This window comes from Prunus avium, chromosome 1 (assembly GCF_965620075.1).
Source record: "Prunus avium chromosome 1, drPruAviu1.hap1.1, whole genome shotgun sequence".
In the NCBI taxonomy this organism is placed as follows: domain Eukaryota; kingdom Viridiplantae; phylum Streptophyta; class Magnoliopsida; order Rosales; family Rosaceae; genus Prunus; species Prunus avium.
This window is the reverse complement of record NC_142284.1, coordinates 10,533,249-10,554,956: the sequence shown is the minus strand read 5'-3', so window position 1 is coordinate 10,554,956 and position 21,708 is coordinate 10,533,249. Positions and strand designations below refer to the sequence as shown.

Sequence of the window (21,708 nt, the reverse complement as noted above, 5' to 3'; positions counted from 1 at the left end):
TTTGATTTTCTAGTATTTTTATTTGAATCCAAATGGGGGGTACTTCCTTATTTACATTGTAAACTTAAGTAAATGGAGTAATATAAAAATAAATTAAAGTAAAAGGACAAAGACTCTATCACTTTGATTAAACCCATTTGCCGTCATCTCCTTCTTTTCTCTCTCCCTCTGTCTGCATCCCTCACCACCATCGCTGCTGGGCTTGCACTCATCTCTGTTGCTGCAGCTTCATCAATACTCCTCCAAGTAGGTAAGAACCCAACTCTGGTGCAGAAGGTAGAATTCTGGGCCATCACTTAGTTACTAGAAAGCTCTGCGCCAGAACCTTCCCAGATTCAGGTTGAATCAGAGGTTCAGCTGGAGCCTTAATTATCTCTTAGGCAGTAAACTTGGTGTAATTTCTGAAGTGTAAAATTTACTAAAAGTTTTTCTTGCACTCAATGTATCTGATTAATTATTAGGATGTATGTGATGATACATCTTCAACGACAAAATTGTATATCACAATACAAAAGATGGAAACATGATTTATACATAAACTATATTTTTTTGTTTTTGTTTTGATTAACATAAACTTATTATGTTTTATACATATGAATATTTTTGAAGATGGGAGTGACAGTGTTAACGATGGAGCAGCTACAAGTGATGTGCAAGAATCAGATCCAGCTAACAATAACAGTGCCAGCGAAATAAATCAGTTTGGTAAGAGGCGTAAACTCACATCACATGTATGGACTAAGTTTGAAATTCTTCCTATCGATCCAAATAATAAGGTTTATGCCTCCTCCTCATAGTGGTGTTGCATTGTGTGAGAAAATCTATACGTTGTTGACTTATTGGGGGTGGAAAAGAAACTTTTTTCTATGACTTTGGACAATGCATCTTCAAATGATAGTTTTGTTATGTTGTTAAAGGGGCAGCTTAACTTGAAGAATGCACTATTAATGAATGGTATATTTTTTCATGTTCGATGTTGTGCTCACATCCTGAATTTGATAGTGCAAGATGGCTTGAAACACATTCATGATTCTGTGGGGAAAATTAGGGAAAGTATCAAGTATGTTAGAGGTTCACAAGGGAGGAAAACGAAATTCTTAGATTGTGCTGCCCAAGTTTCTTTAGATTGTAAAAAAGGCTTGTGTCAAGATGTAGTCAAGATGTACCCACTAGATGGAACTCCACATTTCTTATGATTGATAGTGCACTTTACTATCAACGGGCATTTCTGCATTTGCAATTAAGTGATTCTAATTACAAGCATTCTCTCTCTGAAGATGAGTGGCAAAAATTAGAAAAACTTAACAAGTTTCTTAAGGTGTTTTATGATGTGACTTGCTTGTTTTCTGGGACTAAATACACTACTGCAAATTTGTATTTTCCTCAAGTGTTTGTGGTGGAAGATACTTTGAGAAAGGCTAAGATTGATTCAGATAATTTCATGAGATCTATGGCAACTCAAATGATGGAAAAGTTTGATAAGTATTGGAAAGAGTATAGTTTGATCCTTGCAATTGCTGTAATATTGGATCCTAGATATAAAATGCAATTTGTGGAATTTTGTTATAAAAGGTTGTATGGTTCAAATTCCCAAGAAATGGCCAAAGTTCGTGATATGTTGTATACACTCTTTGATTTATACATGCAAACACATTCTACGTCTGAATCAGTTGCTGGTACATCAAATACCTCAAATGGTGTTCCTTCTCATGTTGATGACATGATTTCTAAGGAATGCATGGATGTTATGAAGGTAAAAAAGCTATTTATTTTGTTCATAATACATAAAATTTCAGTTTACATTTCACTATGGGCTGATATTGATAATGTTGCCATATTGTTAGGAATTTGATACATTTGAAAGTGAGGAGTTTACCATTTCTTCCCAAAAGTCACAGTTGCAATTGTATTTGGATGAGCCTAAAGTAGACAGGAAGATAAATTTGAATGTTCTAGATTTTTGGAAAGCAAACCAATTCCGATATCCTGAACTATCTATTTTGGCTCGTGATGTACTATCTATTCCAATATCTACAGTCGCATCCGAGGCATCATTTAGTGTTGGTGGTAGAGTGCTTGATCAGTATCGTAGTGCTCTCAAACCTGAAAATGTTGAGGCACTAATTTGTACACGAGATTGGTTATTTGGTGACCAAGGTATATTTCCCATAATCTTATTCATTGTATTTGTTTCTTTTTATCATCATCTAAAGTCTTATGGTTTGAATTGCAGAAAATTCCACTTTAGAACCCAACTTGGAAGAACTGACTGAGGATATTAGTCGGTTGGACATAAATCCCTCACAATCTGGCGAGTGCTCTAGTACCATCATTAACAATGGTGGCTGAATATTTGAGTTGGGAATGTGATGTTGTAATTTAATCAAAGTTTTTTTTGTTTATGTTTGATTTGGATTTTAGAGGGATTTTGAAGTTTTTAATTTTATTGTCATTTTGGAATGTTTGATTTGGCAGAATATTTGAGATGGTTGTTAGAATTTAAATTTGAAGCAAACAGGTTATTAAACAGGTCATTAAACAGGTAGGTTACCTGTTTATGACCTAACCCAAGCAAGTTAGTAAACAGGTTATTAAACAGGTAGGTTACCTGTTTATGACCTAACCCAACCTGTTTAGTAAACAGGTCATAAACAGGTCGTGTCGTGTCAACCCGTTTATAAATAGGTTGGGTTTGGGTTTGCATTTCCTAACACGATTAATAAATGGGTCGTGTTTGGGTTGGGGTTTCTTGACACGTTTAAAAGTTTGACACGACACGAACCCGACACGACACGACCCATTGACAGCCCTAGACTAAGCTATGTAAATCCAAATCCATTTCAACTTCTTTTGCTCGAATTAACACTGAAAAGGGAAAACCATTTTGATTCTAATTACGGATTATTAAATATCCCATAAAAGAAAATTTATTTTAGATGTTTTTCCAAGTATAGAATGCTTTCTCTAATAAGGATGTCCTTATTTTTGCTCAACACTTTAATACAAGGTGTATCATCATAATCATTCTCAACACTTGACACGTGTTTATAGTTATAGACATGGTTACACAAATACAAAGCAAATAGTTAACTATGGTTATGCTCATGGACATATGTCAAGTGTTGAGAAAGATAATGAGAGTACACTTTAGGTTAAATTGGTGAGTAAAAATATTTCCAAACCAAAAATCGTTTAGCTAGTTACTCACGCAATCATATCAATTTAATTTAAAGAATTGTATTTTTTTCACATCTTGGATGATTTTTTCCATGAACGGCAGTTGAAAGATGGCCAAAAAATACAGAAAGTTTCGAGCATTGAGTGATATTGTGGAGTAAGAGCATCTCAAATAGTCTCTTCAACAGCTTTGGAATTGTAAATGTATTCCGTAACTAATATCAGGTCAATATTGTTTCTGATTTAAAGAGGTTGTGTCCTACATAATTATGAGTCCCATTGAATATAGGATGTTTTAATTCATGTGCTAGTTGTCCTTTGAACCAAAATCATACCCTCATAACTACATCCATTTAGAATTTGCTAACTCTAAATTATAAACATTAATTGTACCATAAGATTCTCAGACAATAACATTTCCTGTCTTATTACTGACTGTGTTTGGTTTAAAATAATAAACACTTGTGATTTATAATTAGAAATCCCTTGCTCACGTGTATGATTCAATCACATGTACAAATAAACCACATTCATTGCTGCAGTCTCATAAATAAAATATGTCCACACTTTGAACGATAAAGTAATTTCATTGAACTACCTATTTCTGGGGTTTACACTCCAACAGTATCTGCAAATCAATGTCAAACAAAATCATGACCATATGAAACAAAATATGTTGTTTCATGTATCAAGGCAGATTGGATAATGCTTACCAGAAATGATACACAAACAAACAATTGCCTACATAATTACAGTGGTACAGAGGAAAACAAGAGCAGAAAACGACGGCATGCTTGCAGCTTCAGCTCTTCTTCATGTTCTCGTTCACGTAATGTTGCAGGCCGAGGCCTTAAAAGTCCTCTGCAAAAGGTCATCGACACCAAGCTTCAGGTCAAAAGTCATGTTGGGAAGTATAGATGATAGCACATTTACATCTGACATGGCCCTGTGATTTGAACCCTCTAGAGGGATCCTATAGAACTCACGAAGACCCTGAAGTGAGATCTTTGGAAGAGCCTTTGATCCTGTTAATAGTACCAGAAATCATTAATCTTGTAAAATAAACTGTGTTCTTTCTTTTATTTTTATAGCTCTTACCATGTAATTTCCTCAACTCTCGAGCCAGAGCAAGGGTGTCAAGAAACAACCAGTCAGGAGGAACGTCAAATGAGCCGCAGCTGAATTCCTTGAGCAAAAATGGTACATCGAAACAGCGTGCATTGTGAGCTGCAAGTATAACATGCCCTCCGGGTACTTGGCGGCTTTTGATGTATTCGACAAGGATTGGAATCAACTCCGCCATTCTAAACAAGAACTTGTAATCAGGTATTGCCTAATGCCTACATTAGCTTAGTATTTCATCTACTAAATTTACATGTGACTACCAGTACTCATGTTATCCAGCACCTTAGAAGGTTTAGTCATATTCTAACAACTATACATGTTCTTTATAAAAAACAAAAAACAAAACTATACATAATAACTACCTGCAATGCCTGACTGGAATAATGTTGACAGGAAATTAAAAGGCCTTAAAAGAACAGCATACCTTGGGACACCTGAATGTGTCACCATGTCGGTTGTTATACCATGGATATGAGAATTTGGAACATGTTGTTCGGGGTTTACCAGGGTTTGGAAACAACTGTTCTTGCCCCCATGAAGATCCCGGACCGCAATTTCAACGATCTTTCCTTTTTCGAAAAATCCAGTGGTTTCAAGATCCAGACCAAATACTTTCACAAAATGCTTTAAAAATTCGTTGTCCAAAATCTTTGCTGGAGCATCAGAGTATTGTATGCTTCTTAAGCATTTTAAAAGTGGTTGAAGATGGTTATTGTTGCTCTTCTGCCTAAAGATGTTAATCCAAGAGAAGGTGACTGAAGACCCAACTTTGGTACTTGCAAGTTAGAATAGCACATGGAGCATGTCCTCATTTTTCCCCAGAAACTGAAAAGGAGTTGTCTGCCATTAACTTGGTCATGGTACCTATAACAAAAAGAAAAAGGAAAAAAAGGTCCAGAAATAAAGAATGCAGAGCGTAAAGAAGCTAAATACCTGATGGGTTGAAAATGAAACTACCATTTGCAGATACGTAGATTTGCTTGAAGCTGAAAACGGGCACTTGATCTTATAGGAAGTGGGTGTGGTGGGAGAGGTTAGTTTTTTCAAACAGTTTTTATAAGGAGGAGAGTGGTGGAATGAGCAGCAATTGCGGAAGGCCTCTAACACTACCACTCACCGAGTTTTGCGAGCTAGCCTTACCGTTTTCAGTTTGGTGCTTCACTATTTTCTCATGGTCTCTCGCGTTTAGGGCCTCTTTGGGTTCCTGCTTGAATCTCTAGCATGGGCCATGGCATCTAACATGTTCTTGGTTGGGTTTGAAATTTGAAGTTGGCCCTTTGCCATTTTCCCTCTTGTGGGCCTTTGTCCATCTTGAGCTTATTTGTAGCTTCATGAGAAACGGGCTTCTTTAGTTGCGAGAAAGCTATAATTGCGGGCATGGATAAATGACCTTAATCATTTGAGTTATAAGTTCCTTATAAATGTTTAATGTTGTTACGCCCATAAATCCCCCAAGTGGATTTGGGTTGACCCAGGCCATATAAATAAAAGTAGTCGTAACACTTCTTCTCGTACCTTTCAAACTACAACCCACTAGTGATCCTCAAAATGCATGACATGTCTAGAATCGTTGTGTGTTGATTTGGGTCGTTGTGACCTATGAGGTTGAGTGGGTATTTACAAGTGACTATAGACCAAATCAAGTTTATGGATGATTACGGGTTAGGGCATATATCTCCTATGATCACCAAATGACCCAGATGAACCCAACGTCCCCCTAGTCATATTCTGAATTTTGTGAATTTGTGATGGTCTCTAGTGGAAAGTGGGACTGAAGATCTCGCAGGTGGTGCTTCTGTTACAGTTACATTACATGTGCATATTCATCCTAGGAAATCAAAAATAAACCACTCCATGTGCACGACACGATGGTGTATCCTTGTTGTTTGCTATTGGGGCCACCCTTATCATTTAGGATGGATTATGACGACTTTCAATTATATCTACAATCATCATGCATGCATAATTAAAAACTCAAATAAATTGATACAAGAGACATCGAGGAAAAGACATCGAGGAGGAGGGGGAATTCGAACACAGGACATCAGATACATGAATAATTATTTTTAACCACTTGAACTGCGAATTCCGTGTTGTAAGCCACAATTGCACCAAAAATATGAGAAAGCATATGAAGTTTCATCCCAATTGTTGGACTAAACGAAATACCCAACTTGGCAAAAACGATCTTAATTATAGAAATGGCCTGCTGGTGACAACACCCCGTTTGAACATGAGTTCGTACCCCAAGCATTAATGAATTCCTATAACTTGTAGAGTGGTCAAGTACCCCTTTTTTTTTTCTTTTTCTCCTGTTATAGACAATGTCATGTGAGGAATTAATTTCCTGCAAGCAATCCCAGATATATAATGGACCTGCCACATGAGAGAACAGCGTACGTTATTCCCATCATTCATACCTAAAAAAATAACACCCCCCAACCCAAGTTGCCAGCTTGGAGAAAATTATATGTTTCCTCTTTTATTTTATTTTCCTTTTTCTCCCCGCGTTGAGTTTATATATGATGAATGTTCTCTTACTATATATGTTTATTTATAAAAATGAGTATTAAAATTATTTCAATTTTTGACTTCTCATGCGTTTACTAGCTCATAAGGAATAAAAAAATATGTGATCAAATACTCTCGAAACTAGGAATTAAATACTTGATCTGATTCTAGTTATTTCTTAATTCCTTAAATAAACATGTCCTATGTAATAATCAACATAATCGATGATTCAGATCACGTCACGGTAAATGGGATGGTAGTGACAAAGTTTGTAACTTTGTAATCTGATTTTCGTTCTTGGCGCTGGCTGTGGCTGTATCTTCTAGTGAATCAAACCTTATATACAGTCAACTCGAGATTGGATTGGATGAATGGATGGACCTACTACTTGTTTGCTTGCTTGCGAGGCTGGCAAAGGTGGTGGGGAGCTACTATACTTGGAACTTATCTGTGCTAAGCCTGAGAGAGAGAGAGAGAGAGAGAGAGAGAGAGAGAGAGACTTGAGTTTTGTGGATCCACATGCACGTCCAATATTTGATATCATAAGGCTTTCTTCTTTCCCCTTTGGCCGTTGATTGCTTGCTTGCTTGCTTGACAGGTAGTCTCGGACCTTTCACTTCAATAATTCTTCTGATTCAAAATATTTTTTTGGAACCATCTCTGAACCATTGAAGTTGAACAACAAGTTGGGTGTCGGGAAGCAGAGCCACCAGTACTGCAACGTGTTGGTCTATCCTTTCTTGTATAATTGCAATTCCTAATGTTACCAAAAATGGCTTCAAAATAGATGGGACAGCAACCCACCTGTGACCTTTTTTTTTATCACCACCCTAATTCAATTTTGGAATTCAGTATTGCAAATTGTTTATTATTAGTTGGGGTTGGGAGTATTTTTTCCGGTAATATCGAGTTTGATTGGAATATTTATTGGGTTGAGAATTGACGGTTAGCCCTTTATATTATAATCGTTCTAGTATTGGTGCACCTTAACAAATGTATCTTATATATATATATAGTATGGACTACTTATGTGTGAGCCCAATTGGGTACATGTTTTAAGGCTTGGGATTTACCTACAACCCTACATGTGTATTACTATATATACAGCTATTGGGAGATTCATTCTCTGACCCTAATATGCAATTGTCGTGATTTAAGACTATATATATAGAGATAATATACTAAATTCACACACACTACATAGATGGTAGGGCTCCTACTCATGCCCCAAACCACTGCACTAATGAGTTTGTTGCAAATACTCCAACCGATTAGATTTATTAAGATAGCAAGATAGCGCAGCAAGGGGTTTGTAGTTTAAATGTTAAGAGAAGTTACTCATGTACTTAAAATCTGTATTCGCATAACGTAAGTGTTTGAATCAAAACATACTCATGTACGCTTTCGTAACATCCATAGACAGAGGCGGATCGACGTTGGGACAAGAGGGGGCTGAAGCCCCCTTGGAATGCTGAAAAATTGGGAAGGGACTCCATGAAAGCCCCCTTGGACTGCTGCTGGAAGCCCCTGTACACCAACTGCTCGATGAAATTCCCAGCCGAACTCTTCCTCTGCTGCTGCGCATTGCGCACGCTGCGTGCTAATTTTTTTTCAAAACCTGCCTTGCCAAACGACGTCGTTTGGTCCAAGGCTCAGTCAAATTTTTTTTTTATTGACCTGGCCTCAAAACGACGTCGTTTTGGGCCAGGTTTTTAAATAAAAAATAAAAAAAAACAGCATCACTTACACCCGATTCTGCACAGCAGCTCCAAACTCTTCATTCCCAATTTCACATCTTCATTCCCATATGTATGTGTTATTATTCTGGTCTAATTTGTGAAACAGCCTGCAAATAAAATCAGGAAACGACTAAACTAAATATAGAAACCTAGAACTTACCCTTGTATATAAGTCTGAAGTTGATCTAGAAATTTGACTTTTAGTGACGAAAAATCTGAAGAACACCGTCGCAGAAAATTTTTAGCCACGAAAAATCTGATGAACATCTATCACTAAAAACTTTTGGTGACGAAAAAGCTTCAAATTTCTGGGCAAAACAGCAGCTGGGTTTTTATAGTTCAATTTGTTTATGTTATTCCCTTCCATTTTCAGTGCTCACCTTTATGTTATTCCCTTTCATTCATGCTTCCTCTGTTTAGAAAAATTTTGGAACTTTTACACTAAGCCCCCTTGGCCACATAATCCTGGATCCGCCACTGTCCATAGATATATATATTGTTTTTGATGTCTATGTGATGACCATGATTATCTTCTATAAATTGATTACGTATCTGAAAAGTTATGAAACAACCGTAGAAAAAGTTTGAGAAATATATGCATGCTCAACATAGACTGATAGAATCTCCCTCTCAAATACACAAAACAATAAAAGTCCTCCAATTTTTCAACCTACTCAAATCAAACGCATCCAACCTTCTTTTCCATCACCAAAAAAACAAACAAAACCCTAAACTCTATTTTCTCTATTTTGTGTCCTAGCTAGTGACAGCCGATAGGGATGTGTATGAGAGGCGCACGTACGTTATAAGTGGGCCCCTTACTCTTTTCATCACTGATGAGGTGTGCGGTGGGGCCCAGCCCAATGCCTTCCCTTCCCGCGTTGGCCCAGTTCTCCCGTTAACGTCTTGGCCTTTCCTTTTTGTACAGTCCCGGGGCGGGTCCCGCCGGTTGCACTAAGGACACCACCACGTGTCCGTCCGATTTCCCGGGTCGAAAGGAACGTCGTCCAACACGTCTCGTGTGCGTTTGCCTTCGTCGCTGCTGACGTGGACCAGCCCAGAGTGGGGCCAGTGGGCCCCGAGTCGAGTCATCTCAGTACTTGTCTAGTCTTCTGGGTGGGTCTTTTGACTCGTTGTTCGTTCATCATTGGTGTTGCTAGCATTAGCATAGCTAGCTGGATCTTTGCTGTAAACTTGGGATCAAAATCTTGCAATTTCAACACTAAAACAAAAAACAGAGTAAACCCTCAAGAAATATTTATAAATCTTTTGCCAACATCAAACGGTAGGCTAGGCAAATTCTTGCATGTTCAACATAAGAAGCCAACTAACTCCCATGTGTTGAAAAATTACAGTAAAATTGATATCATCGATTGGCAGAACAATCTAGTTAAAAGATAATATGTATAGTTTAGGAGTTGATAATTAACCGAACGACACTGCTTTTAGCATTACCACGTGAAAAAGAACAACCCCGAAAATTATTTGATTTGCCAAAAAGTGGTAAAAACAACCAAAATGGTTTCAATGATGTTGGGAAAGGCATGCTCACAGGTGATTTTTTTGATATTGATTACAACAAGCAAGTGATGTTAACGTGGCAACAAGAGAACATGTGAGAGGGAATGGGTAAGGAAGGACACAACCCTTTTTAGTCAAAGCAAATGACAATGATTGTTAACAACTCAAGGGAATATACAACAATGACACCCCATAACTTACAAAGCAAAAGAGAAAACTCTCCCAAAAACAAAAACAAAAGCAAACAATTACCACTTTCCCATTTGTTTTTCACATCCAAAAGGGAAAGCAATCAAGTTAGAAAATTTTGTCAAGATCACAAGTAAAAAAAAAAATCTCACAAGGCGCATGCTAAGGGTAAAAAAGAGTGAGGCCATTATCATTCATTTTGTGTTGGGTGTGTTGCTTGGGACTTGGGATATGGCACTCATGATTTAAGTGGGCAATTTGGCAAAGGAGATAGGGAAAGTTAGTAAAAGTAGCTTTGGACTTTTTCTCCAAGTTCCATGAGATGCCACATGGCAGAGCAGCAACAACAGCTCCAATCACCTGAAACCCACTCAAAAGAGAAAAACTTAGTTGCAACGGGTATAATATTGTTTTGTTATCTCCGTTTAATAATGCTATGATACAAGAAAAATAACATTATTGATCGAGAACAACAAAATAGTGATATCCGGTTTCATAAAACTTTTTCTCCAGGGGGAGAGAGAGAAGCCATTTGCATGGCATAGTTTAATAGGCGCGCGTGAAATAATCTAAAGGTTTGGGGGGTTACACATAATATTCCATATTTTGCCTTAAAAGCATCTCTCTAAAACTAAACCCATGAAAAGCTAGAACCAGAAACAATAAACAATTATTATTAAATCATTAAGTTTGAGGATTTAAATTTGTGGGAAAAGCCCAAGCTTGCCAGAGCTTTAGCATAAAAGCAACCACTCGCAGTTTCCACAGCTTTCATTGGCTGGTTTTTTTCTTGGGGTTTGAGACTTGTTAAGAGCGAGAGTGGGGTTTCTTTTCTTTTTGCTCACAAATATATTTTCTGAGGGTGAAATTGAAAAGCAAGCAAAGACTTGTAGTTGGGGTGTGTTCTTCATCGTAATAGAGAAAAGGCTACTAGAGAATATACGGTTTCAGTATGCTATGGCCACTTTAGCAAGGCTTGTCACAGCTTTTCTTGCATTAGGACTGGGAAAAGCAACCCTAATTTTTTATTTATATTATGTTTTCTTTGAGGGAAAATCCCTCGGGTGAGCTTGCTAATTAGTTCATGAATTAGGGAATAAAACTGCTACTTGAGATAGAAAGACTGGTACGAGGTTCGTTTCATATATTATGTATATAGATATCTAACATGTTATGCTATTAGAATAATAATGTCGTAAAAACGACAAGAAGTAACTCATATACCAAAATTATAGGTTAATTGCATCGAATCATAAGAGAACATACCCCATATTCCATATGCAAAGCCTACATAGATTTTTTAATTTTCGACACCGCACACACAGAAACAGCACCAAAACTAAAAAAGCAAGCATGAATGCAGTGCAGTGCAGTGAAGTGAAGTGCAGGGGGATGAGTCATGACTAGGAAATGAGAGAGCAAACAATACAGGCCAAGGAAGCCTTATCCTATTTAGAGGCACCAAATGACACGTGTCGAACGGGGGAAGTGGGTAGAGCAGGCAGGGTGGTAAAAGTAACTGGCATGAAAAGTAAAAGCTGGTCAGACAGCACACCCAGCAGAAGGCAGGTAAAAACCCAGCTGAGCTTTAAAAGAATCAAAAAAACTCGTTCAACGGGGTTTCTTCCACAAAACCCTTTTCCGTTCCGTTTTGTGTATTTAATTGACCTGTTTTGCAATATAAAAATGTCAAGTGGCTGAACTGTGGATGACCACTATTGAGGACTTGAAAGTGGAAAACCAAAAGCACCCCCACAATATATGGAAGTGGTGGTTTGCTTTGGTAAACAACGTTGATCCGAAAAATAAACCAAACATTATCCTCAACTATTTTCATTATAAATAAAAAAAAGTGCTTCTGTTTTTGTATTCATATATGGATTTAAGGTTGTTGTTGTGTTTGTGGTTTTTTTTTTCTTTTTCTTTTTGGCCTTTTTGTTTCCTTTTTCTCCAAAAAAAAGACTATTAGTGACCCAATTCAGTCTTTTTCAACAAAAATCAAACACAAAATAAATCCCAACACATTCATTAAGTTGGTTTTTTTTTTCTTCTCTTGTTTGGGTCAATTAAAACATTCATCGTGTAATGAGGTCACGTTTGTTTGCTCGAGTATATAACCTTTGACAATCTTAATGAAAATTTACTACTTCCTCTATTAAAAAGGAAAAAAAAACATTCATTGTGTGGGTATTATGCAATTTACTATATATAAAAAAATACACTGAATGTGCATCAAAATTGGAGGCCCTTATTATTTTTCTTTCACTAGGTAGCTCACATGGGCAGCTTAGGTAAATTAGTAAATTAAAAAACAATTAATTTTCAGTTATGATGTTTAATTTTGAAAATTGAAAATTGAAAAAGAGTTTGATGCTGAATTATTGGAGAGGTGAAAGTATAACCACTCAATTTGTGTTGCAGTAAGAGGAAACAGATAAAGAGTCCAAAAAAGAGGAAACAGATAAAAAGGAAGGTTTTGATTTTGAAGAAATTGTAAATAGTAAAAGTGTAAAAACCAAATACAAAGTAACAAAGTAAACAGTAATTATGAGTAAATTTGGGAAGGAGGATCATGTTAGCTAATCAAGTTAATTTTATATGTGAGCTGGATCCACTCTTCCAGGAGTGACCCACCATTGAATAAAATATTCCAAATTATTAAAAATTAATAAATCATAAAATAAAACCAAAACACAGACAATTTGAGCTTGAAGAAGAGAGAGAAAGAGAGAGAGAGAGAGACAAGTCCAGCTCTTTCAACTTCAATCTGAAGAATAAATATATAATTATACACAATAAAAATTTTATCACCAGAAAAATCAAAATCTCTCTCCTTTTCGTTGCTTTCGTTTCAACTGGTTCTTTGAATTTTGAATTGGGTGTGAATCAAAACCGAAGCTTAAGCATGTAATTCGGGTATCTGGTTGTTCTTTTAGCTATATCTCTCCTGTTCTTTCGGCTCCGAGATTTGGGTTTTTTAAGCCATGAATCTGAGTAACGGTATGGGATCGATGTCAACGGCTAGTTCAAGTGGCGCTTGGAAATCGGCTGATGTGGTCTCTGACCAGTTTCCTGCGGGTTTAAGAGTCCTGGTGGTTGACGATGATCCCACTTGCCTTATGATCTTGGAGAAGATGCTTAGAACATGTCTCTATGAAGGTACCCTTTTATTAGAGTTGCTTGAATTGTAATTCTCTCTCTCTTTTGGGTTTTGCTTCATGGGTTTTCTTCAATCCTTTGGGTGATTTCAATTTCCTGTTTCAAAGTATGACCTTGTTTTCCTTTTGGGTTGATTTAGTGCAAGTGTTTACCACTTGGGTTATCGTTTCTTGTGTTTCTCAAGCTGATATTTAGGGAATTGGGAACCTGATGTAGAAAAGGGAACAAATGTTAAGATTTGTCTATAGTTTGACATTTTGTACACTTTCAGTTATAATTGTGTTTAGATTCAAATCATGGGTTGTCTTCAAGTTTGTGACTTGTTCTTCATGGTTTCTACAGCATTAATTTTTCATCTTTTTTCTTTTGTTATTTTTTTAAAGAGTTAATCTTATTGTTCCAAGGATAAGCTTGAGTTTTGATTTGCGCTTTTATAGACTCATAGCTCTGTTTATTTATGTTGTTTTATCATTTCTGTAATCAATTTTTTGAGAGATTGATTTGGTTTGTTTGGGATTTTCTAGTTACGAAATGTAATCGAGCGGAGATCGCACTTGAGCTGCTTCGAGAGAACAAAAATGGATTTGATATAGTTATTAGTGATGTCCACATGCCAGACATGGATGGATTCAAACTCCTGGAACGCGTTGGACTTGAGATGGACCTGCCTGTTATCAGTGAGTTATCCGTTTGAGTAATTCGTGTGGATTTTAACTGCTGTTAACCCAGATAGTATATATATTAATTTGGAGCTGATATGTGATTCAACAGTGATGTCTGCTGATGATGGAAAAAGTGTTGTTATGAAGGGGGTCACTCATGGTGCTTGTGACTACCTAATCAAACCGGTTCGTATAGAGGCACTGAAGAACATATGGCAGCATGTAGTTCGTAAGAAAAAGAATGAGTGGAAGGACGTGGAGCAATCTGGAAGTGTGGAAGAAGGAGATCGGCAGCCGAAACCATCTGAAGATGCAGATTACTCGTCCTCAGCAAATGAAGGGACTTGGAAGAACTCAAAGAGGAGGAAGGATGAGGAAGAAGAGGCTGACGAGAGGGATGATTCATCCACATTAAAGAAGCCACGGGTTGTTTGGTCAGTTGAACTCCATCAACAGTTTGTGGGTGCTGTTAATCAATTAGGCATCGATAGTATGTTTTCTTCCCAATCTTTTTCAATTTCATGTTTCCTACTGGACTGAAGATGGATGCTGGGAGCAAATTAGTGTTCGTGGTCCTTTGAGTTTTGCGCCTAGTTTTTCAACTAGGAGCTGAATCAGTTTGAACCTATATAAACATTCTTCACACTGACAGAAATGGACATGCTGGCCATATCAAATATCATTATCATGTCTGTCTTGTTTATTCATTGACAAACGACTCATAATTAATACACCTTTTACATCCAAATTGTTCCATAAATCAAAGTCTATGTTGTGTTTAGCATTTTAGTGCGAGTTAGTATTGAATTATTTTCTTTGCCTTTTAGATAAAATTAAACCATGCAAAATTATGTGTCTATTTCCTATTGTAAATGTATTCCTTATGTTAATCAAACTTGATAATTTGATACAGAGGCTGTTCCTAAGAAAATTCTGGAGTTGATGAATGTTCCTGGGCTGACCAGAGAAAATGTTGCTAGCCATCTTCAGGTATGTATAATTTTGTATAATATAATAAATAATTATGAAGAGGAAGTCTGTTATGATGTGAACTCAAGAAAGGCTCTTTGGTTTTTTTTCCCCTCTTTTGGTATGCATTTTGAGAAAAATATATTCCCTGTTTGAGAAAAACTCACCGTGCGAAGTTGTGGAACAGAAATATAGGTTGTACCTTAGAAGGTTGAGTGGAGTGTCACAGCACCCGAGTAATTTGAATAACTCTTTCCTGAGTCCCCAAGAAGCATCTTTTGGAGCTATGTCGTCCCTCAATGGGCTTGATCTTCAGACGCTAGCCGTCACAGGTCAACTTCCTGCTCAAAGTCTTGCCACACTCCAAGCCGGACTTGGTAGGTCAACAGCAAAATCTGGCATGCCTATGCCCCTTGTTGATCAGAGGAACTTATTCAGCTTTGAAAATCCAAAGTTGAGGTTTGCAGAGGGGCAACAACATCTGAGCAGTAGTAAGCCAATGAACTTACTTCATGGAATTCCAACAAATATGGAGGCCAAGCAGCTTGCCAACTTGCACCAGTCTGCACAATCTCTTGGGGGTGTGAATATGCAAGTCAATGCCCATGGAGTCCAGAACAGCGCTCTACTTATGCAGATGTCTCAACCACAGTCAAGAGGGCAGATCCTGAATGAAACTTCTGGAACTCATGTTCCTAGGCTTTCATCATCAATGGGGCAGCCTATCCTATCAAATGGAATTCCTAGTGGAGTTTTAGGAAGAAATGGGATTGCTGATAATGGCAGAGGGGCAGGATATAATCCAGTCCAGCAGAACTCCTCAATGTTGAACTTTCCCTTGAACAACAGTTCAGAACTGCCAGGAAACAATTTTACTCTTGGGAGTACACCAGGAATGTCCAGCCTCACGTCTAAAGGAGCATTTCCAGAAGATGTGAACTGTGAAATAAAAAGATCTTCTGGATTTGGGCCAAGTTATGGTATTTATAATGAGTTACATCAGCACAAATCTAATGACTGGGACTTACAGAATGTAGGCTTGACCTTTGATGCCTCTCAACATACAAACACCATGCATGGTAGCCTTGACTCCTCAGTTTTAGTTCATCAAGGATTTTCTTCTAGCCAAAGGAGCGCACAGAGCAGGAATCCATCTACTGTTGGAAAGGCTATGTTCTCAATTGGAGAAGGCACTCATCATGTGAATGTCCAAAATAATGGTCAACACCTTAACAGTCTTATTGTTGACAATACAGTTAGGGTTAAAGCTGAAAGGGTTCCTGATGCAAGTTCTCAAACTAGCTTCTTTCAGGAACAATTTGGTCAGGAGGATCTAATGAGTGCACTTCTCAAACAGGTCAATTTTTCTTCCCCTATTTTTTTACCTTCTGTGTTTAGATTTTTGGATATGAATTTCGAACTGTTAAGGTTATTATTTACTCATATGAAAGTTCTTCTGTTTTCCAGCAGCAAGAGGGAATTGGAGCCACCGAAAATGAGTTTGACTTTGACGGGTATTCCTTGGATAATATTCCCGTGTAGAATGTGCTCCCTACAATATTCTGTATGCTTGCAGCTCTGGTGTATATAATTGCTGCAATAGGAGTCATTTCTTTCGCAATCAAATGGTGGATATTCAAGTTTGTTTCTACTTCAAGAAACCAGCAGATTAAATGTCAGGATGATGGGTAATTGAGGCGGATCAAACAGGTCAAAAAGAAATTTGTGATGCAAGATACTGCTGCATGAAATGCAAAGGCATACATGCAAAATTTTGAGTGGCTAGAAAGAAGCAACAATTTCTGGGGTGCTGGTGAAACTGTCCTCGGTTTTCGGCGCATCTTGAGTATTCTAGAGTAGGTTTTGATACGCCTGCAGGCATTGTAGGAGCCTTTCTAACTCTAATAACACATGAAGTTTGCCCTGTTAGTTATTTTCTTTTGCCGCCTCTTCCATTTCTCTCTCGGTCAAGGAATCAGACTTTGATGTACATAAATTCCATTTGGTTACTCAAGACAAAAGTCGGGGGTATTCTTTTCTGGTTTGTTTTCTTGTACTTAAATTTGTAGAGATTCTCATTCATGCTTTAGCTTTTGTGTTAACCACCTTCTTATGTGACTTCTATTCTTAAAAATATCTCTCCTATCTTTTGTACATGAGATTTGTTTCAACAATTACATGGAATTTCGCCTAATTTATGACAAGCAATTTCACCATGAAGTCTTGGAATCTGAATTACATTTTTACCCTTAAAAAAAGGGAAATATTTACACTGTTGCAGAACAAATCAGTAAATCTACTAGAGATGTCTCACTATTTTTAGGCACACTAGTGACGAAAGATATGGCTGCGGGGAGAGTAACTGGCAAATGGGAATAATGCAACCAACATGAACTGGTCGGATAACCTTTTCCCAAAAAAAAAAGAATTGGTCGGATAAGATGTGGTCCACATTAGCTGAGCATGAGCTTTAGAATCATTCCAACAGCCAGAAAAAGAAACAAAAGAAGAAAAAAGGAACAGCCTGAAGAATAGAATAATTTGAGTTGAACAAGTCTAAAAGTTGATTAGGTATTTGCATTAAACAAGTTAAAAGTATATAATTATTTAGACGCACAGTCTGCCTCAGAAGATTTTTTTTCCTATTGGCTTCCTGTAATCCACAAGCAAGCAAAGAGAACACAAACACTCAGAGCAGAAAATTTGTATAGGCGCACAAAGTAATTGTCCTAAATTCCAGTGACTCCAAAAAGATATATTGGATAATCGTTCCCACATGTATACATATAACAAAAAAATCAAAGCAAGCACCTAGTTCAGTAATTGTTTATACAAAATATGAGAACAATCGCTACATATGATTTGCTGTCACTTGCTGTGTCTATCCTCCTTTCAGCATGTGCAGAAGAAGCGCAAGAGATTACCAGCGACAACCAAATTTCCCCTAACAACCTCATAAGTACCAGTCATGGCATGCATGTCTTCTAGTCGTTAAGATTTTGCAAAACCTCCTGGTTGAGCATATATCAATCAAACCACTGAAAGAATATAAAAAATCAGCACCAGCTAAAAGATCTGGCAGTGCCTCATCCCTCAGCTATTGCTACATCACCATGAACGCTACAACCATTAGGACTGAAAACATTATCGGTGTACTCTTTCTGTTACCACTACTTGGATATATTGAAGGAAGTGAGCATTCCTCCCCATTAAAGTATACTTTCGTTGGAAACCCATCTCCACCAATCACATTAATTCCAGGAGTCTTCTTCTTTGTAAATGAGATGACTGATTGCTGCTTCCCAGGCACCCTAGGATCCTTCTGCGGGTTGGCTGCATCTGTTTCTGCCACAAGGTAGTTCAATCCTTCAAGACCCTGCATGAATACGGTATTGTTGACACCATTCAATTCCAAGCTACTTCCGTTGAAAGAGTACATCTTTTCGAAACCAGGGCCTGCTTTATCCATTTGCACGGCAGCAAACCAATCAACAAAAGAAGTTTCATCCCAATTGAAGAGTGTGACCCTTGCACTCCATCCACGAGAGTAGTCTGTATATAAATGCCAGTTAATGCTGACCCCACAGTTATCACTACAGGGTGTCGGGTTTGGAACTGGTAGATGTTTAAGTTCAGCCCAAGCTTTTGCCTTGACAGTTCGGTTCTCAAAGGGAACAAGGAGTGTCTCCGGCGGAAGAAGCATAGCTGGTGCAGTTGTACTACAAGTTCGAGCTGTATTACTAGGGCAGCCACATGCACAAGTGTTGCATGGGATGACCGAATCATTGTAGAAAGCAGAAAATGAAACACAGCATCTAGGGCTTGCTCCCTTGAGCTGTGTAATATTGCACACAACCTGCCAGCTGGCTACCGCAGATGAATTCACTGGCAAGCCACTTCGATCAGGAAATTGGCTAGGACTCACCCGCACAGGAGGGCCACATTTATAATCAGGGTTGAGCGTGCCATTGATTGCCCAGTTTTGTGGCGGTGTGAACTGGGACCGGTTAAGATCTGGAGGCATTTTAAAGACTTGAATCTGGAATGATGACATTGATTTGCTTGGATCCATTGATCGTGGCAAGATTGTACCATTTCGGCAACAATTAGGGACCATACCAAGTACAGTGTCATTGGCCCTGGTTGGAGGTAGGTCAATTATGGTTGGCCGTCTTTCGCAATTCAATACGGTGGAGAAGTCCAGAGCCTGGTAGTATGAAACTTGTCTGCCGAATATACAGTCAGAAGAATCTACAATAGATGGATAAGCCCCTTTCATTGCAAATATAAATTCATCTGCCATCCAGTCCCAGCTCAATTTCCAATTATCAAGACGGCCTAGGGGGTTATGGTTGGCAATTGTAACTTGTGCCCCGTAATTTGAGTCTTGAGTATTGGTCACATCATACATAATTGTAAGATCTCCATTTTGGCGGGGGAGGAACTTTTCATCTACAGTGATGTTCGTTTTAAACTTTGTGTCTACGGTGCAACAGACATGCATTTCATTCGTCCCTGGAAAGAACATTATCAGAGAAGCGTAAGAGTATGCTCATTAACATGGATAGTAAAAGTGAAAAGTGAAAACCCAACTTAGTGTCAAATGTACGTTATCACGGTGACATCTGGTTGTTATTAACAAATTGGTCTGTAGAGAAAAGGACGCCCTAAAAATGACAGTCTAATAATATGACGGAAACATAGAAAGCAATGATCTGATTATAACCAAAAGCTAAACAAAAACTAGACCGAAATTTTTTTCTGTAGATCAAGACTAACAAATTTTCCTTGCAGATATAGAAGGCCATTGTCTTCCAAAAATGAAAAACTAATGGGGAAGATATCTTGATTTGTGGTTCTAGACATTCACCATTGTAGTTATGAATCTAGGAGTAAAAAAATTTCCTAGTGACTTAAGGCAAGTCAATATACCAATGAGACTGATACGGTCCAACGCAAATTGGAAGAAAATGTTCAAATAATCTCTAAACAAATTCCAAATATTTGAGAACAGATATAACCGTAATTTCCCTTCATCTCCACACCAACATACACCAGGTATTCTCTCATCAAATTCAATTTAATACAGTTATATATAATGAACATTCAAAACAAATGATTGAAACCTGAAAATATAAAAGCTATCAAAAGAACTGCTAGCAGCTAAACATAAAAAAAGGGTAACGGATAAAAATGAAATCTGTGTACTCCAAATTAAATTTCATCAAATACCAACATCCAAAAATGTACCAGAAAAACACAAATCCACAAATACCCAAGACGACCAAAATGAATGCTAGGAACTGACCTTGCACGGCGTTGAGGCAAACAAACCCATCATTGGCCAAAGAGATATTCGAGGGCAGAGGAACCTTGGGTGGGGCCACACCGAATTGGGTCCCGAGCAATTTGACCTGAACCTCCATCTGGGTCAAGTCTCCCGCAGTCTTAATCGCAGTTTTCAGATCGGTCATCGGAAACCCAGCAAAAACGGTGCCGTTTCCCACACTTCCAGGCAAACTAGTCCCATCTGCCAAAACGGCATTGGAGGCAGAGACCAAGTACTCATCGTTCTTAAACCCCACGAAGACCCTCCAAGATTTCAGATCCTCGAGCCCGTTGTTGAGCACCGTGAGCACGGACTCGAAACGGTAGGGCTGGCGCTTGGGGTTAGATTTGAGCTCCGGCGGGAGCTTGGCTCCGGTGGTGTAGGCGTACGATAAGAACACGCCGTTGCACGAATCGGAGGCTGGTGCTGGAGCATCCGCTGTTGGCTGAGAGAATGAAGAGGGCAAGGCCGTGAAAATAAGCAGAAAGCTGAGGGTGAAGATCAAAGGGCAGCTCATGGAGTTGAAGTCCATGGCGTTTGGGTTGGTGGGTTTTCAAAAGTTCGGATTTTGAATTTGGAGGAAGAGAGAGAGTTTATATATGTGCGACTGTTTATCGCGTCGACTCTGTGTGTGTGTTTTTTTGGAAACGCGTTGAGAGTATAAACAGCTTAATGAAAGCTGTATTTTGTGAAGTAATGTGTGTGTGTGTGTTTTTTTTTAATGAACTATTTTGTTTTATTTTGTTTGATATTGTTGCCGTCTTTGAGTGATTCAAAGAAGGTTTGTGGATTTGGTAATCCTTGAAAGCAATTGGCAAGAAATGCGTTTTTAAGACATGGTGGTAGTGCGGTTTGAGTTTGGAGTGTGAAAAGAGCCTTTTGTCTTTGTCTCAACGGAACCCTTCCCCTCCCTCTCTTCATATTTGATTTTGAATTCATGTTCGGACATGAGTCTAAGAGGCGATTTCTTTAAGACCCTAACTTGTCTTATCAAATTTATATTTTAGACACATACATACTTATGTCGTTAAACAGATTGGAACTCGGATGGTGGAGGAGATTTGTTTGGACGGTAACGTTCTCTTGTCAAATTTTATAATTTACTCAACATTCTCGTGTAAAAATCAGCATGATCAATGGTTCAAATTTGAAGTGTGTCAATACAAATATTTTGTGTGTTGCGGGTCCAGATAACACCTTTGGACAAATGTGGTTTGAATGAGACACCAATCAAGTCAAGCCCCCATGTCTAGCAAAAGACTAAGGAAAGAAGCGCACATGAAGTTAGGCCTTATGTTGCGGGCACGTCGTGTTGTTTAATGTTTAT

The 21,708-nt window shown here is 38.1% G+C and overlaps 3 protein-coding genes and 1 pseudogene across 4 annotated transcripts; 2 read left to right on the top strand and 2 right to left on the bottom strand.

Annotated features, from left to right (window-relative positions):
• The first annotated feature begins 593 nt into the window (after positions 1-593).
• Positions 594-2,364, top strand: LOC148297280 (zinc finger BED domain-containing protein DAYSLEEPER-like). Its single transcript, XM_088246432.1, has 4 exons — positions 594-705; positions 1,671-1,753; positions 1,845-2,157; positions 2,234-2,364. Exons 1-4 carry the CDS (start codon positions 594-596, stop codon positions 2,347-2,349), a joined length of 624 nt encoding a protein of 207 aa, XP_088102558.1. The 3' UTR covers positions 2,350-2,364.
• Positions 2,365-4,002: 1,638 nt separating this feature from the next.
• On the bottom strand, positions 4,003-5,114 carry LOC110750197 (exonuclease DPD1, chloroplastic/mitochondrial pseudogene; annotated as a pseudogene).
• Positions 5,115-12,956: 7,842 nt separating this feature from the next.
• Positions 12,957-17,206, top strand: LOC110750217 (two-component response regulator ARR2). Of its 2 annotated transcripts, none has more exons than XM_021950510.2 (6): positions 12,957-13,421; positions 13,946-14,098; positions 14,193-14,573; positions 14,997-15,073; positions 15,240-16,409; positions 16,523-17,206. In XM_021950510.2, the coding sequence occupies exons 1-6, from the start codon at positions 13,247-13,249 to the stop codon at positions 16,592-16,594; spliced, it is 2,028 nt and encodes a 675-aa protein (XP_021806202.1). In that variant the 5' UTR covers positions 12,957-13,246; the 3' UTR covers positions 16,595-17,206. The 2 variants fall into 2 exon arrangements, with proteins under 2 accessions (XP_021806202.1, XP_021806200.1); XM_021950508.2 differs by having other exon boundaries at positions 12,958-13,421; positions 16,520-17,206.
• A 570-nt stretch (positions 17,207-17,776) lies between these two features.
• Positions 17,777-21,047, bottom strand: LOC110750241 (COBRA-like protein 7). The gene is made up of 2 exons (XM_021950540.2): positions 20,361-21,047; positions 17,777-19,567 (listed from the first exon to the last, which is right to left on the bottom strand). The coding sequence occupies exons 1-2, from the start codon at positions 20,911-20,913 to the stop codon at positions 18,156-18,158; spliced, it is 1,965 nt and encodes a 654-aa protein (XP_021806232.2). The 5' UTR covers positions 20,914-21,047; the 3' UTR covers positions 17,777-18,155.
• Between the last annotated feature and the right edge of the window lie 661 nt (positions 21,048-21,708).

Coding starts and splice junctions, on each gene's coding strand:
- LOC148297280 (XM_088246432.1), top strand. CDS start 594: ATGAATATTTTTGAAGATGGGAGTGACAGTGTTAACGATGGAGCAGCT. Junction 1,754..1,844: donor AATGCATGGATGTTATGAAG/GTAAAAAAGCTA, acceptor CCATATTGTTAG/GAATTTGATACATTTGAAAG. Junction 2,158..2,233: donor TTGGTTATTTGGTGACCAAG/GTATATTTCCCA, acceptor TTTGAATTGCAG/AAAATTCCACTTTAGAACCC.
- LOC110750217 (XM_021950508.2), top strand. CDS start 13,247: ATGAATCTGAGTAACGGTATGGGATCGATGTCAACGGCTAGTTCAAGT. Junction 13,422..13,945: donor TAGAACATGTCTCTATGAAG/GTACCCTTTTAT, acceptor GGGATTTTCTAG/TTACGAAATGTAATCGAGCG. Junction 15,074..15,239: donor ATGTTGCTAGCCATCTTCAG/GTATGTATAATT, acceptor GTTGTGGAACAG/AAATATAGGTTGTACCTTAG.
- LOC110750241 (XM_021950540.2), bottom strand. CDS start 20,913: ATGGACTTCAACTCCATGAGCTGCCCTTTGATCTTCACCCTCAGCTTT. Junction 19,568..20,360: donor TTGCCTCAACGCCGTGCAAG/GTCAGTTCCTAG, acceptor TGTTCTTTCCAG/GGACGAATGAAATGCATGTC.